Below are 12,940 nucleotides of genomic sequence, written 5' to 3'. Positions count from 1 at the left end.
TTTGTAGGCCATTCTGGTTCTCTTTCAGCCACTCAGCCCTGTCACTGTAGCTCAAAAGCAGCCATAGAAAATGTGAGGAAGTGTATCATTCTGTAGAGGAAATCAAAGAAGGCCAGTGTGACAGGAACAGGCTTGGAGGAAGTGGTCTTTAATGGGTAACATATCTGGAGAAGTAGGCAAGGAACAGATTACAGGGGCTTTTAAAGGCCCTGGTAAGAAATGTTGACATTTCCCCCAAAGCAGTGGGAAGCTACCCAAGGGTTTTAAGCATGTATGTGACATAATTGGTTTTGCATTTCAAAATAGTAATCTAGCTTTTAGTATGGAGAGCAGATTGAAACAGAGCAAGAATAGATCCTGGGGGTCTTTAAAAAACTGATAGTAGCTTGGCCCAAGACAGTAGCAGTGAAGATGGAGAAAAGTAAGTAGATTCAAGTCTCAAACATCTTGAGACTTCCAGTGAAGGTGGATAATTTTCACCACAGGGAGATGGGAAAAAATTAGAACCCAATAGATAACACCTCTCTGTCTTACAAGACCAAAGACTTTTATCAGAGGAAGAGCAAAGCCTAGTCAACATGCATTTCCAAGATTCTGACATGCAGATACTGTATCAGGTTAATGCTATATAAATAACTTAACTCTTTCTTCCACCTCCTGATACTTCAACTTTGGGGTAATGTGGTACATTAACAGAGTGTTGATAGGAATTCATGTTCTGCTGCCCATTTGCCCACTTTGGACTCCTCTCCCACCCAATACACACACCATCCCTCTCATATATAATTTTGACTCAGATCACCTAAGATTGTAGTTCCTAAGAAGAGCAAGACCACAAAGCCACTTCCTACACGATGAAGTAGTGAAGTAGCAGAGGTCAACATTAAAGGGATAATCGTCTGAAGTCAGGTAATAGCAGTTTCAAGGTTTTTTTTTTAAGACAATACTTTCACAGATGTAAATTAAAAGACAATAGGTAAAATGTGGCACATCTAAAATGGACCTTATTCAGTTGTATTTTTCAACCAGAACAAAATCAAAAAGGATAATGCTATTCAAATTCAAATTGTGATGACAGTGTATATCCAGCAATGAGTAAGTGTGCTGACTTTAGGGTTAGGTTTATCTGTGGTTTGGATCTACACCTTGGGAACATTAACCTTTCTATGCCTCCATTTTCCCGCTTGAAAATAGGGATGCTGAGGGACGTAACACAAGGTGGGCCACAGGGGCTTGTAATAGTCAAATGCTGCAGAAAGGCAGCAAATATACGCACACTAATATGTGCGTGGTTGTATGTGTATGTTTGTGTATCCGGGTGGGTGTTGGAAGAATTAGGGAGGAAGAATTAGGGAGGCGAGATTGTGGAGTGTAGGTAAGGCTGTGATCTTGAAGATGTCGTATGCAATGCTGAGGACTTGGAAATTATCCACTATGTTACAGTGCACTGTGGTACCACTGGCAGATTTTAACTGTGCCAACATAGCCATTCCCTAGTCTTTCTAGTGACTGGGTAGGAAACAGAATAGCCACAGCTCAGTGCAGATCACCTTCAGCTGCAAGCATCTTTGTCCTGTGACCACAGTGAGCCATAGGAATATTACTGTTTTTCACCAGTACTTGGACATAAAGTTTGTGAAGCACCTCTATAGGACCCATGGAAAACATGGCCAAATGTCATGTTTAAGGAGGCTTATGTGACATGATGTATCTAAAGTATTTACTTAGCAGTGTCTGACTTATTGTGAGTGCTCAGTTAAGGTATGTATCTAGCTGTATTTATGCTAATTGAGAGAATATATATTGAAAAATATTTGCCATTGATTAGCAACAAGTCAAAATTAAACTGCATTTGTTAATCATAATAGATTAACAAACACAATCAACTGCAAAAACATTTTTGCAGCCTTTTATATATGAGACATATTAATGATTTGATTGTTTATGTGTACACATAGCTTTGAGGAACTTTCAATAAATCCTCAATGCTCAGGAGTTCTACACCTTCAGTTTGGGACCCGTTGCCACAAAAACCGAGGAATCAACCAAGGTATCCTTAACAAATTCTTCCAGCATTGCACCATTTCCTGGCCCTCTGACATAGGATTACGGAAGATGGGGAATTCAGAGACAAATCACAAATGGTAATTTTCCTTAAGGAAGTTTAACTCTAGTAGAGAGATTAGGTATAGACATAAAAAATTGTGATGCGAGGGGCGCCTGGGTGGCTCAGTTGGTTAAGCGTCCACCTTCGGCTCAGGTCATGATCTCACGGTTCGTGGGTTCAAGCCCCGTGTTGGGCTCTGTGCTGACAGCTAGCTCAGAGCCTGGAGCTTGTCTTTGGATTCTGTGTCTCCTTATCTCTCTGACCCTCCCCTGCTCACACTGTCTCTCTCTTTCTCTCTCTCAAAAATAAATAAAAACATGAAAAAAATTTTAAAAATTGTGATGTGTAATAGAATGTAGTAAGTTCCACAGGACAGGTGCAGAAATAAGTGCTATAAGAATATACAGAGAGAAATCCTATCAGAGAAATAAGCTCTATTTTGAGGGATCTAGAAGGGCTTCATGGAGCATGTGTCAGTAAGGGCTGTCTCAGCCATTAGCAGTGAAGAACCCAAATGAAAAAGGGCTTAAAGAGAAAAAAAAAAAACAAAAAAGGAAATATGGCTTTGCATAACTGATATTCCAGGCAGAAAGGTAGCTTCAGGAAAATCTCAATCCAGGTATCACACCTGGGACCAGAATTCCCCTCCTCTTTTTATAGCTTTATTGCTTCTGAGATGGCTACTTCATTAGACAAGTTCTTCTCTCACTCCTGCATCCTTCTAGGGTCAAGCCCAGCAGAACAAAAAAAACCACATTATTTCCTGGTGGGTCTCACACAAGTCCTAAAATTCACTCATATTTGACCCACTTGGTTAAACGGCCACCCCTCAGAGAATCACTATGATGGGGGGGAACTGAAAGCTCTCCTTTCCCTAGACTTAGTCAATACTCTGCTCTGGAGCATATGAGCGAGGAAGGGACATTTTCCAAACAGAATACTAGGGTCCTATTTTCAGGGGGCAAATGAGTATTATTTTTAGGGTGATCACTTTTGACCGGGGCTTGATGAACAGGTGAGATTAGAAATGTAGAGACCAGAGTAGACTAGAAAGAAGTGTGTAAATACATTATTGGCACACTAAACCTTACAAAAGATTTCTTCTCTTTGCATTCCACTGATCTTCCCCTTGGATGCTGTCATAGTCAAGACCTTCTCCAGGGACACACTTACAATGCTTTTCATCTTCCGCTCCCTTTCCCCTATTTATGTCATCAGGAATAGCAGCAAACTCTCAAATTAAGCCACCCCAAATGACAAGGAATTCACTGAATATTAGAAGTGGATTCTTTAGGCTTAACTGTGTCCTGCCAGTTAATGGGACAAGAAGATGACCAGAAATTCTGTATTTCAGGAAGAGAAAAGTGGATTATGTATCAGGTACCTCTCTTAGGCTTTACTTGTTGCTTAGCGATGGTAAAATCATAATGATAATGACAGAAATGGAGAATTTTTGAGTGCTTAGTTTTGTACCAGGTACTATTCTAAGTGTTCTATATGTATTATATGTATTTGTAAGGAGTCTTTATAACACTACTATGTAAGGGCCATTATTTATTTTATTTATTTATTTTATTATAGCTTGTTGTCAAGTTGGTTTCTATATAACACCCAGTGCTCATCCCAGCAAGTGCCCTCCTCCATGCCTATCACCCATTTTCCCCCTCCCCCACTCCCCATCAACCCTCAGTTTGTTCTCAGTATTTAAGAGTCTCTTATGGCTTGCCTCCTCCCTCTCCTTAGCTATTTTTTCCCTTCCCCTTCCCCTGTGGTCCTCTGTTAGGTTTCTCCTGTTTCACATATGAGTGAAAACATATGGTATCTGTCTTTCTCTGCCTGACTTATTTCACTTAGCATAACACCCTTGAGTTCCATCCACTTTGCTACAAATAGCCAGATGTCATTCTTTCTCATTGCCATGTAGTGGTCCATTGTATATATAAACCACATCTTCTTGATCCATTCGTGGACATTTAGGCTCTTTCCATGATTTAGCTATTGTTGAAAGTTCTGGTATGAACATTGGGGCATATGTGTGTGAGGGCCATTATTATCTCCATATGATGGATGATGAAACAGACATAAAGAGGCTAAGTATATTGTGTATAGAAATAGAATTTCTTGGATCTAAAACACAGATGTTGGATTCTAAAATGAACTCTGATATCTGTAGTCTCTCCCCCCAAATTCTTGATTCTTCCTTCATTTTAACTTCAAAATCTAGTTTAATTCAGTAGCTCAAACCAGAAACCCAGAAATCATCCTCAACACCTTTTCCTTTATCCTATGTAAGGACTGCTGTGTGTTCAACGAATCCCATTTACTCTTCCTCCTGGCCTACAACTAGACTAAGTTTCCTCAAATCTTGGCAGTTAAGGATTATAGAACTGAATCTTGGTCAGAAGACTATGATGTTCACTTCCCCTGTGATTTTCAGTACTCCTGCCCTGTGCCCAATTCCATTTTTCCAGGGTGCAAAAAATACACTTCTATTATGATGAGAAGCTACTGGGACTGTGACGTTTACATGTAGAGCAGTTAGCCACCATGACTAATATACCCCCATTGAACCCATTACCAAAATATGTCATAAATATACCCATTCACGTAATTTCCATGCCTCCACCCTCGACCAGGTCACTGTCATCTCTTGTCAAGAGTGTAACAATAGCTACCCAACTGGTTTCTCATTACCATATTCTTGCTCCAGCCACATTTTCCAAATACTTTTGAGTTAGTCTTTTATTTTACATAAAAATAGTATAGAATAGTAAAATTATTCCGTATGATTCTATATGATACTGTCATATATGATGCATTGCATTAGGCATTTGTTAAAACCCAGAGAATTTTTGCAACAAAAAGAGTGAACCCTAATGTAAACTATGGACCTTAGTAATAAGAACGCATCAATAGTTGTTGATCTCTTGTCAAAAATGTACCACGGGAATACAAGCTGTGAATGGTGGGAGGGACCGTGGGGCAAAGGGAACAAGAATATATGGGAATTCTCTGTACATCTGTGTAACGTTTGTGTAAACCTAAAACTGACCTAAATAGGAACTCTATTTACTTAAAAAAATAGATCATATCCCTTCTCCGCATAACATCCTTCAGTAGCCTCTCGCTGTTCTTAGACTTAAATACAGTCTATGTGGGGGCAGGTGGCCCTCTCCACCCCCTGCCCCCAGGCTTCTTTCCCACTCCTTCCCCACCCTTTCTGTGCTTCTGATCTAGGAGTCTTACATCACTCCATCAGAAGTAGCAAATACTTTTCAACAAATGCCTCGCACTGGTCCTTTTCTCTATTTTTATCTCCCTCAAATCACCTGACTGCCTCTCATCCCCTCAAACTTCAGTTTTCACTCAGATGCCGTGACACCCTTTCCAGAGAGGTGTTTTCTCACCCATCAATAAATCAAGTCACCCCACAGCCCCATTATTTTCTCTCATAGCCTTGACTCCATCCGTCATAATTTTCACAGTGGCTACAAAACAAAGGCTAAGTTCTGCTCTATCCCTTTCCAAAACTCAGCACCTAATGAGGAAGTTGGACTATAGCAGATGCACAGGGAAAAATAATAGTAAAAGCAAAATTTATAGAGTGCTCACCATGTGACAGTTTTTTTTTTAAATTTTTTTTTTATGTTTTATTTATTTCTAGGAGAGAGAGAGAGAGACAGCATGAGCAGGGGAGGGTCAGAGAGAGAGGGAGTCACAGACTGAAACAGGCTCCAGGCTCTGAGCTGGCAGTCAGCACAGAGCCCGACGCGGGGCTCGAACCCGCAAACCGCGAGATCATGACCTAAGCGAAAGTCGGACGCTTAACCGACTAAGCCACCCTGGCGCCCCACCATGTGACAGTTTTAATCATCTCACCTGTGTGAACGTATTAACTCCTCCTAGCAACTTTACGAAATAGGTACATTATCACGCTCTATTTTATAGACCACTAAACTGAAAGCACTTAAGCCACATGCCAAAGGCTTCACACTTTGTCTGTGGTAGAACTGGGATTTGCTTCTAGTCACTGTGGCTAAAAAGTCTCTGCTTTGTCAAATGAGTGCATTAATTAATAAGCGAAAGAACCAGTGATCTTAGGTGTGTCTGTCTCAAGGTTATATTCCTAACCTTTTGCACACCACTCGCTCTGTTTTCTGATGTTCATGGGAATGTTCTTGACCATTCATTTCTCCTTATTTGTTTTGCTCATGTGCATTGGTTTTCTTCTGAGTGCATAACTGAAGCATTTCATTACCATTACTTCAAATCATCCTTTTCCTTTCTATTCATTTTTCAAAAAGCAGGTGCTTTAGGCCTTTTGGCTACGTGTTAATAAAAATAATCCCTTTCTCCCAGCAAAGAGTCCTGGGGCAGTAGTGTTTTGATTTTTGAGGTTGTCAGTTGACTTTAGAAGTAGAGAAAGATAAAGCTGCTTAGGTGGCTCAGTTGGTTAAGTGTCTGACTTTGGTTCAGGTCATGATCTCACAGTTCATGGGTTCAAGCCCCGCATTGGGCTCTGTACAGACAGCTCAGAGCCTGGAGCCTGCTTCAGATTCTGTGTCTCCCTCTCTCTCTGCTCTACCTTCCTCCTACCCCCTGCCTCTGTCTCTCTCAAAAATAAATAAACATTAAAATTTTTAAAAAAAGAAGTAGAGAAAGATAAATCAGTGTGGCTCATATTCAGCTACCGGCTTCAGTGAGTTATTACTTGATTTAATCCAAGCTGGATTAAAAAGGAGGAGACCCTCCAGAAAATGCTGGAGCATTATCTCATTTTGAGTCAATGGAATGCATTTCTTATTTATTAACTTGGGACTTTCTGCTCATAGTCTATACCTGAACATGAAGGCACGTAAGAGAAAGGCAGGAAGAGAGAACTGAAATAATCAAGAAGAAATAAAAGAGCTTGTATAGCACTCCTGCAAAGGCTCATCTTTAAATTTAGTGGCAGAAACACAAGGCAGTGGCATTTAAAGAGGTATTAACTGACGTGGAATAATATGATCCACGGCTTAACTAAGAACTTGGCCACAGGGAAGCCATACACATATGTGGTTGCAGTATAGCTATGATTTGAATTGTTCTGCTCTGAAGGCTTAAATGGTTTTAAAGAGAAACTGTGGTTGGTTTCCATCAGCTTACAGCATGGAGACAATTGCTTCTTTAAGAGACATATCTAAATAAAATGCCAAGATGATACATGCTTTTAAAGGAATGTTTGTAGAATGTTCAACACAGCTACACCTCTTTCTGGCACAGCTCAATAGCAGTTCTCAATTTTCTTGGAAGGGAAATATGCATTATGCAAAGAAACTATGGAAATGACAAGTTCAGTTGCCAAATTGAAGCAATGTTTTTAGTTAGGGCTTAAGTGTATTAATGTAGATTTTTAGTGCTAGATTACTTTTCTCGTTAGTTCAGTGAGCTCATAATGATGTTAGGAGACAGACTTACTGTTTGCATTTTCCTTTGGGAGTCCATACAAATGATCATGATGGAGATGGTGTCAGGAAGGCAAAAGGCAAGCAAAGGGGTTAAAAAATGGGGTTAATATTTTTAAAGGAAAATGGTCAAGGAAGGTAGGATGCATGACACTTGCTGTTTTTTATGCTTAAAACTGAGATTTACTCTGCAAGTTCCTCCTATTCTCGGTCACCTTGTTTAGGGTTCTTTGCCCTAATTCTAGTCCAACATATCCAAACTCTGAAGATAGTTCAGATAGACATCGTGCTGAACATATTTGGGACACTCAGTATGTAAATATTGATCAGCATATTGGCTGTAGATTGGAATCCTGGCAAATAGCAACCAGTAAAAACATAATAATAGATTAATGCAACAAGATCATTAGAGTGGCCCTTAGGAAATTGTTTGCTTGGCGTATCAGTGATTACAGAGAGGAATGAGAGCGGCCCCAGAATAGCTGTGAAAGGCTAATTCACAGAATGGTGTCACATTTCTCTGACTTCTGTGTTCATGGACTATATTCAATCAAATACTATAGCATATGCACATGCCAACAGTATTTCTGAGCCTGGCTCAGAGGCCTCCTGTGAGCATAGTGAATTCAGCTACCTGGTAGCCATCTTCTCTTAAATGACTTACAGACAGATGAAACCTAACAAGTCTGTGGTACAACTTACCATGTCCTAACCATTTTTCCTGCATTCTTTAGCTCCACAGCACCACTATCCACTCAGTTTTTCCAGTCAAAACTCTGGGAATTGTCTTTCATACCTCCTAACACTCACCTACCACATCCAGTCAATCACCAAGACTCACCTATTCTGTCAACTAAAATTGTCTCTTTAAAATCTGCCTACTTCTTCCTTCCCCTTCAGTTTTCTTAGAACACATGGCTGTTAGTCCATCATAACACGTCTTCCCATTCACTTGCCTGGTTTTGAACTTGACCTCTCCACCCCCACCCATGCATTCTCTACCCTGTGCTGGGTGGTCTTTCTAGGTTTCACAGCTAATCTGTCACTTCTCTGCTGACTGTCTTCTCACAGTTCCTTGCCATGTGGATGAATTCAGGCTGAGTATTTAGCTTGGACCATAAGTCCCTTCATGATTTTGTCCCCTTGGGCTCACCACTTCTAAATATTTCCTCTCCAGCCATGCTGAAATGTTGGCTTTTCCAGGAACATGCCATTTTCATGTTCATCTCTGGGCCTTAATTTGCATGTACTCTCACCATGGAACATTCATTCTCTGTCTCATTCTACCTTTCCAGGCGAAACCTCATTATCTTCAGGTTTCTACTTCAATATTAATTCCTCTAGGATAGCATTAGGTGTCCTTTCATTCTCTGGCACCTTGTACCTGCTCAATCCAGGCGATTGTTGACTTCTTTTTTTTTTTTTTTTTATTATTAAAAACATTTTTGAAGTTTTTATTTAAATTCTATTTAGTTAACATACAGTGTAAAAACATTCTTTTCAATGAGTACATTATGTTCTGTAACTAATTTTATGAGCTAGTACAGCAGCTTTATCCAATGGGTTTAATACTAAAGCATTAAAATACTTTAATGGTAGACATATTGGAAGCCTAATACCAGCCTTTACACTCCCATTCTGAGTTAAACTGGACTGATGAGTCTTTAGTAATTTTGTATTCAGGAATTTTTAACTGGCCCACTGTTTTCCAAATTTAAAAACTGAACAATACATAGTAAATAGAAGCTCAAAATAACAAGGAATTTTGCACAATGGTCTTTAATGTTTTTTCTTAAAAGATTAGAATAGAGAAGGAAATGCAAGGCATTTCGGTGTACTGACTGTAATGTAAAGTTTGCTTTATACATATAAACCAAAAGATAAAAAAAGACTGTGTGGCTACAGAGAAAACAATGTTAAAGGAAATGCAAAGGAAGGAAAATTTTCATAAGTCATACAGAGCATTAGCCTGATAGCTTGACTTCTCAGTTTCTCAGATGGACTAAACCAGAATGACTGTTTTGTTTAGATTGGTTGTAAAACTAGGCAAAAGAAATCTGACACTTTTAGAATCTATCGCAAAAATTCAAATATGAGGGGCGCCTGGGTGGCTCAGTCGGTTAAGCGTCTGACTAGCCCAGGTTATGATCTCACAGTCTGTGGGTTTGAGCCCTGCGTCGGGCTCTGTGTTGACAGCTAGCTCAGAGCCTGGAGCCTGCTTCAGATGCTGTGTCTCCCTCTCTCTGATCCTCTCCTGCTCATGCGGTCTCTCTCTCAGAAATTAAAAAAATCAAATATGGAAGAAAAAAGAAACCTTTAAGTATTTGGATATGTAGAAAGGGAAGTGTCTTAAATAAAACAAGCTTTATGTTGGTGAAATGGCTATTCTAAGCTGCTGCTTTATGGTGTTGACTAATCCAGTTGTTTTCTGAGGAAAGAAGTTAGGAGCTACAAATGCAACAGTTGTAAAAAAACCACTCTAGTCTGCCCTAATATTGTAATCTAGTAACTCATACGTTTAAATGCCCAGTTTAAAAGGATTTTTAAAAGATGTGCATTGGGGTGTGGCCTGATTAATAAAAATACCAGTAAGCAAAATTAAAAATGACCTAATACTTACTCCAGGCATAATTAATTTAACTTAAGGTCTATGATTTAAGGACAAAGCTCTTATGTACCTAGAATATTCAGTCCAGAAATATGGAGGTTGTTATCTTGAGCTGAGATTAAAGTCTTCAGCATATTACTGCTCACTTGCCTCTACATATGGCAACTGGTAGAAGTATATCAAAATACATATGGCAACTGGTAAAAGATGTAACAAAAATCTTAGAATTATCTTTGTATAATATTAACTTTTACAAATTTATCTGGAATCTACTTGTTCCTCTCATTATTGCTCTTCTAGAAACCTGGGCAGTCTCCTTAGGTGGTTTCAGGAATCTTTTCAACATAATTATTTTTCAAGAAAAGGACATTTTGGTTTGAGCACTAAGACACATATGGTTCCACCATATTCATTAATTGCTCTTGAAGTTTTTGGTTATTGGCTGAAGGTAGAAGATATCTACAATGGTTTGAGGAGAGTTGTTATCTTCAGAAGTCTTTCTGCAAATCACTCTTCTTGAGAAGTTCTCCTTTTCGAGATTTATCCAGGTTTTCAAGAAACTGTTCAAAAACTTTTATATAAGGAGCTAGACTGGTCTTCTTATAATCTCTGGTTCTATGTTTGATATCAGATTCAGCTTCGTTTTTCTCCTTTCCCTCATTAGTGGAAATGGTATCCAATTCACGGCAGATGGAGCTTATGGTTGGAACAGTAAATGGATCAAACTGATCCCACTTTTTGTAAATCAATAGGCACAGAAATGCGACCTGTTTTAGGATGAACACTAAAAGGGCTCTTCAGCAAATGATTGATTCCTTTGCTAACATTGATATCCAGCCGTGGAAAACAGTACTGGAGCATGATCTCCCACTCAAGCCAGGGTCCACATTTGTCGTTTTTTGTATTATCCTGAGAGCTGATGGCTTTCTTCAAATACTCCCAACGCTGAAGTGAATTGTGATACCTGTGGAAGTTTTGCTGAAGTTTCTCATGAATTGTTTCAGGAACAAGGGGTAAGATCTTATCCCAGCTTTCTTTATTTTCAAGAATATCTTGATCAACTAGAGCATAGTCTTCAAAGTATTTTTTTATTATGTTTATAGATTTTCTGACAAAAGGGTGAATTTTTTCACTTAGGTGGACTTTCTTTTTAACGTCTTGACCACCCTTTACAAGACTCAAGTACTCAACTATCCCAGAACGTACTGCAGAGGACAATTTTCTAACTGATTCATCACAAACCCAACAATGAACACCTCTCCTTCCAGAATATACCCAGAGACGATGCTTAAATCCAAAGTCCTCCTTCAGTGCTCGGTCGATTATGTGTATGGCCATCGTCATGAGGGTCCAGCACTTAGAACATATATCTGCAGAACTACAACATCTCCTCACATCGTCATAGTCTGTCATGTCAACGTCAAACACCAATTCTTTTTCCTGAGCCTGGAAAGCTCCCAGCTTCACTGTATTGTGTTGATTGGGTCTGTGAGAGTATACTGCGCCTATATCAATCTTGTATGGATTCATTTTCTGCATCTCCTTTTCCAGATCACTCTGGTTGTTGAAGGATTGGTAGCGAATGTAAATATCATCTTTCAGTGTGAATGAAAATTCACGGTGTTGAAAGTAATTCTTTGTCACTCCTCCATAGTTGAGCCAGCGATAGTATTGAGCGTAGGGGAAAAGCCTCCGGTAATAAAGGTTAAGCAGCTCCGGCAGCTCGGCGGGTTTAAAAGTCTCCATGGAGCGCGGGACTCACGGTCCTCAGGACTACAAGAATTGGCGGGAATCACCTGTTGACTTCTTGAAATAGCTTATTTACTTGTCAACTTTTCTCTGCAGACTGTAAACTGGTTAAAGGTGGAAATGTTCTATCTTGTATTCATGTTATCACCAACATAACGCATGGCAGAGTAACTGACTCAAAAATAATTATTGAATAAATGAGTAAATGCATGAAAAGTTAATCAAAGATACAGGAAACATGTTCCTGCTGCCATTTTATTCTAAGGTGGCGGTATACTACATTCAAACCCACACTATCACAATTTAAAAATATGTACTTATTCAAATATATCTTGGAAGAAACAGATAATCTAGCAAAAGTTTGATGCTAATGGGGGACATTGAAATAAATATCACATTCCAGGAAAGTCATGTTTCCCTTATATACAAAGATAATATCACTGACCCCATATCATTCACTTAGTCTTTCCACAGGCACTTATTATTTTCAGCAAAAATCCAAAAACCATAAAATTTGAGTTTTGGGGGGTGCCCTGCTGACTCAGTCTACAGAGCACGTGACTCTTGATCTAATGAGTTCAAGCCCCATGTTAGACGCAGATTACTTAAATAAATAGGCAGATAGATAGTAGATAGAGAGATGGATGAATGAATGAGTGAATGAATGAATGAATCAATGAATAAAATTTGAAATCTTTCTCTGTTTTGGGGGATGCAATGCTGATGTATGCATATGGTTATTTCTTTTTTAGTGTCCAATGTTTATAGTTCTGTAGGTTGGAGGAGAAGGTAGCTATAATGTAGGATAACAGGTATTAGATTTGCAGTCAAATACCTGGGCTTTATCTCTTACTAGCTGAAGGACATCCTGTCAATTCTATCACCAAAAACATCTTTAAATCCTTCTACCTCTCTCATCTCTCCATCATTAGCCAAGTCCAGGCTACCATGATTTATGACTTAGTCTCCTCTTGTTCCCAGTTTTGCCATCCCTCAACACATTCTCCATCCTTCAAATGACCAGGGTGGTCT

The 12,940-nt window shown here is 39.3% G+C and overlaps 1 protein-coding gene across 1 annotated transcript; it reads right to left on the bottom strand.

The window, feature by feature from the left end:
* Positions 1-10,455: 10,455 nt before the first annotated feature.
* On the bottom strand, positions 10,456-11,905 carry LOC120231747 (DNA primase small subunit-like). The gene is given in 2 exon segments (XM_039231972.1): positions 10,456-10,890; positions 10,892-11,905. Coding segments are annotated over 2 exon segments (1,257 nt in total). The 3' UTR covers positions 10,456-10,647.
* Positions 11,906-12,940: the final 1,035 nt, after the last annotated feature.

Source organism: Hyaena hyaena, unplaced genomic scaffold, assembly GCF_003009895.1.
Source record: "Hyaena hyaena isolate Hyena2069 unplaced genomic scaffold, ASM300989v1 scaffold_62, whole genome shotgun sequence".
In the NCBI taxonomy this organism is placed as follows: domain Eukaryota; kingdom Metazoa; phylum Chordata; class Mammalia; order Carnivora; family Hyaenidae; genus Hyaena; species Hyaena hyaena.
The sequence above is the reverse complement of the archived record's forward strand: the minus strand, read 5'-3'. Positions and strand labels throughout refer to the sequence as shown.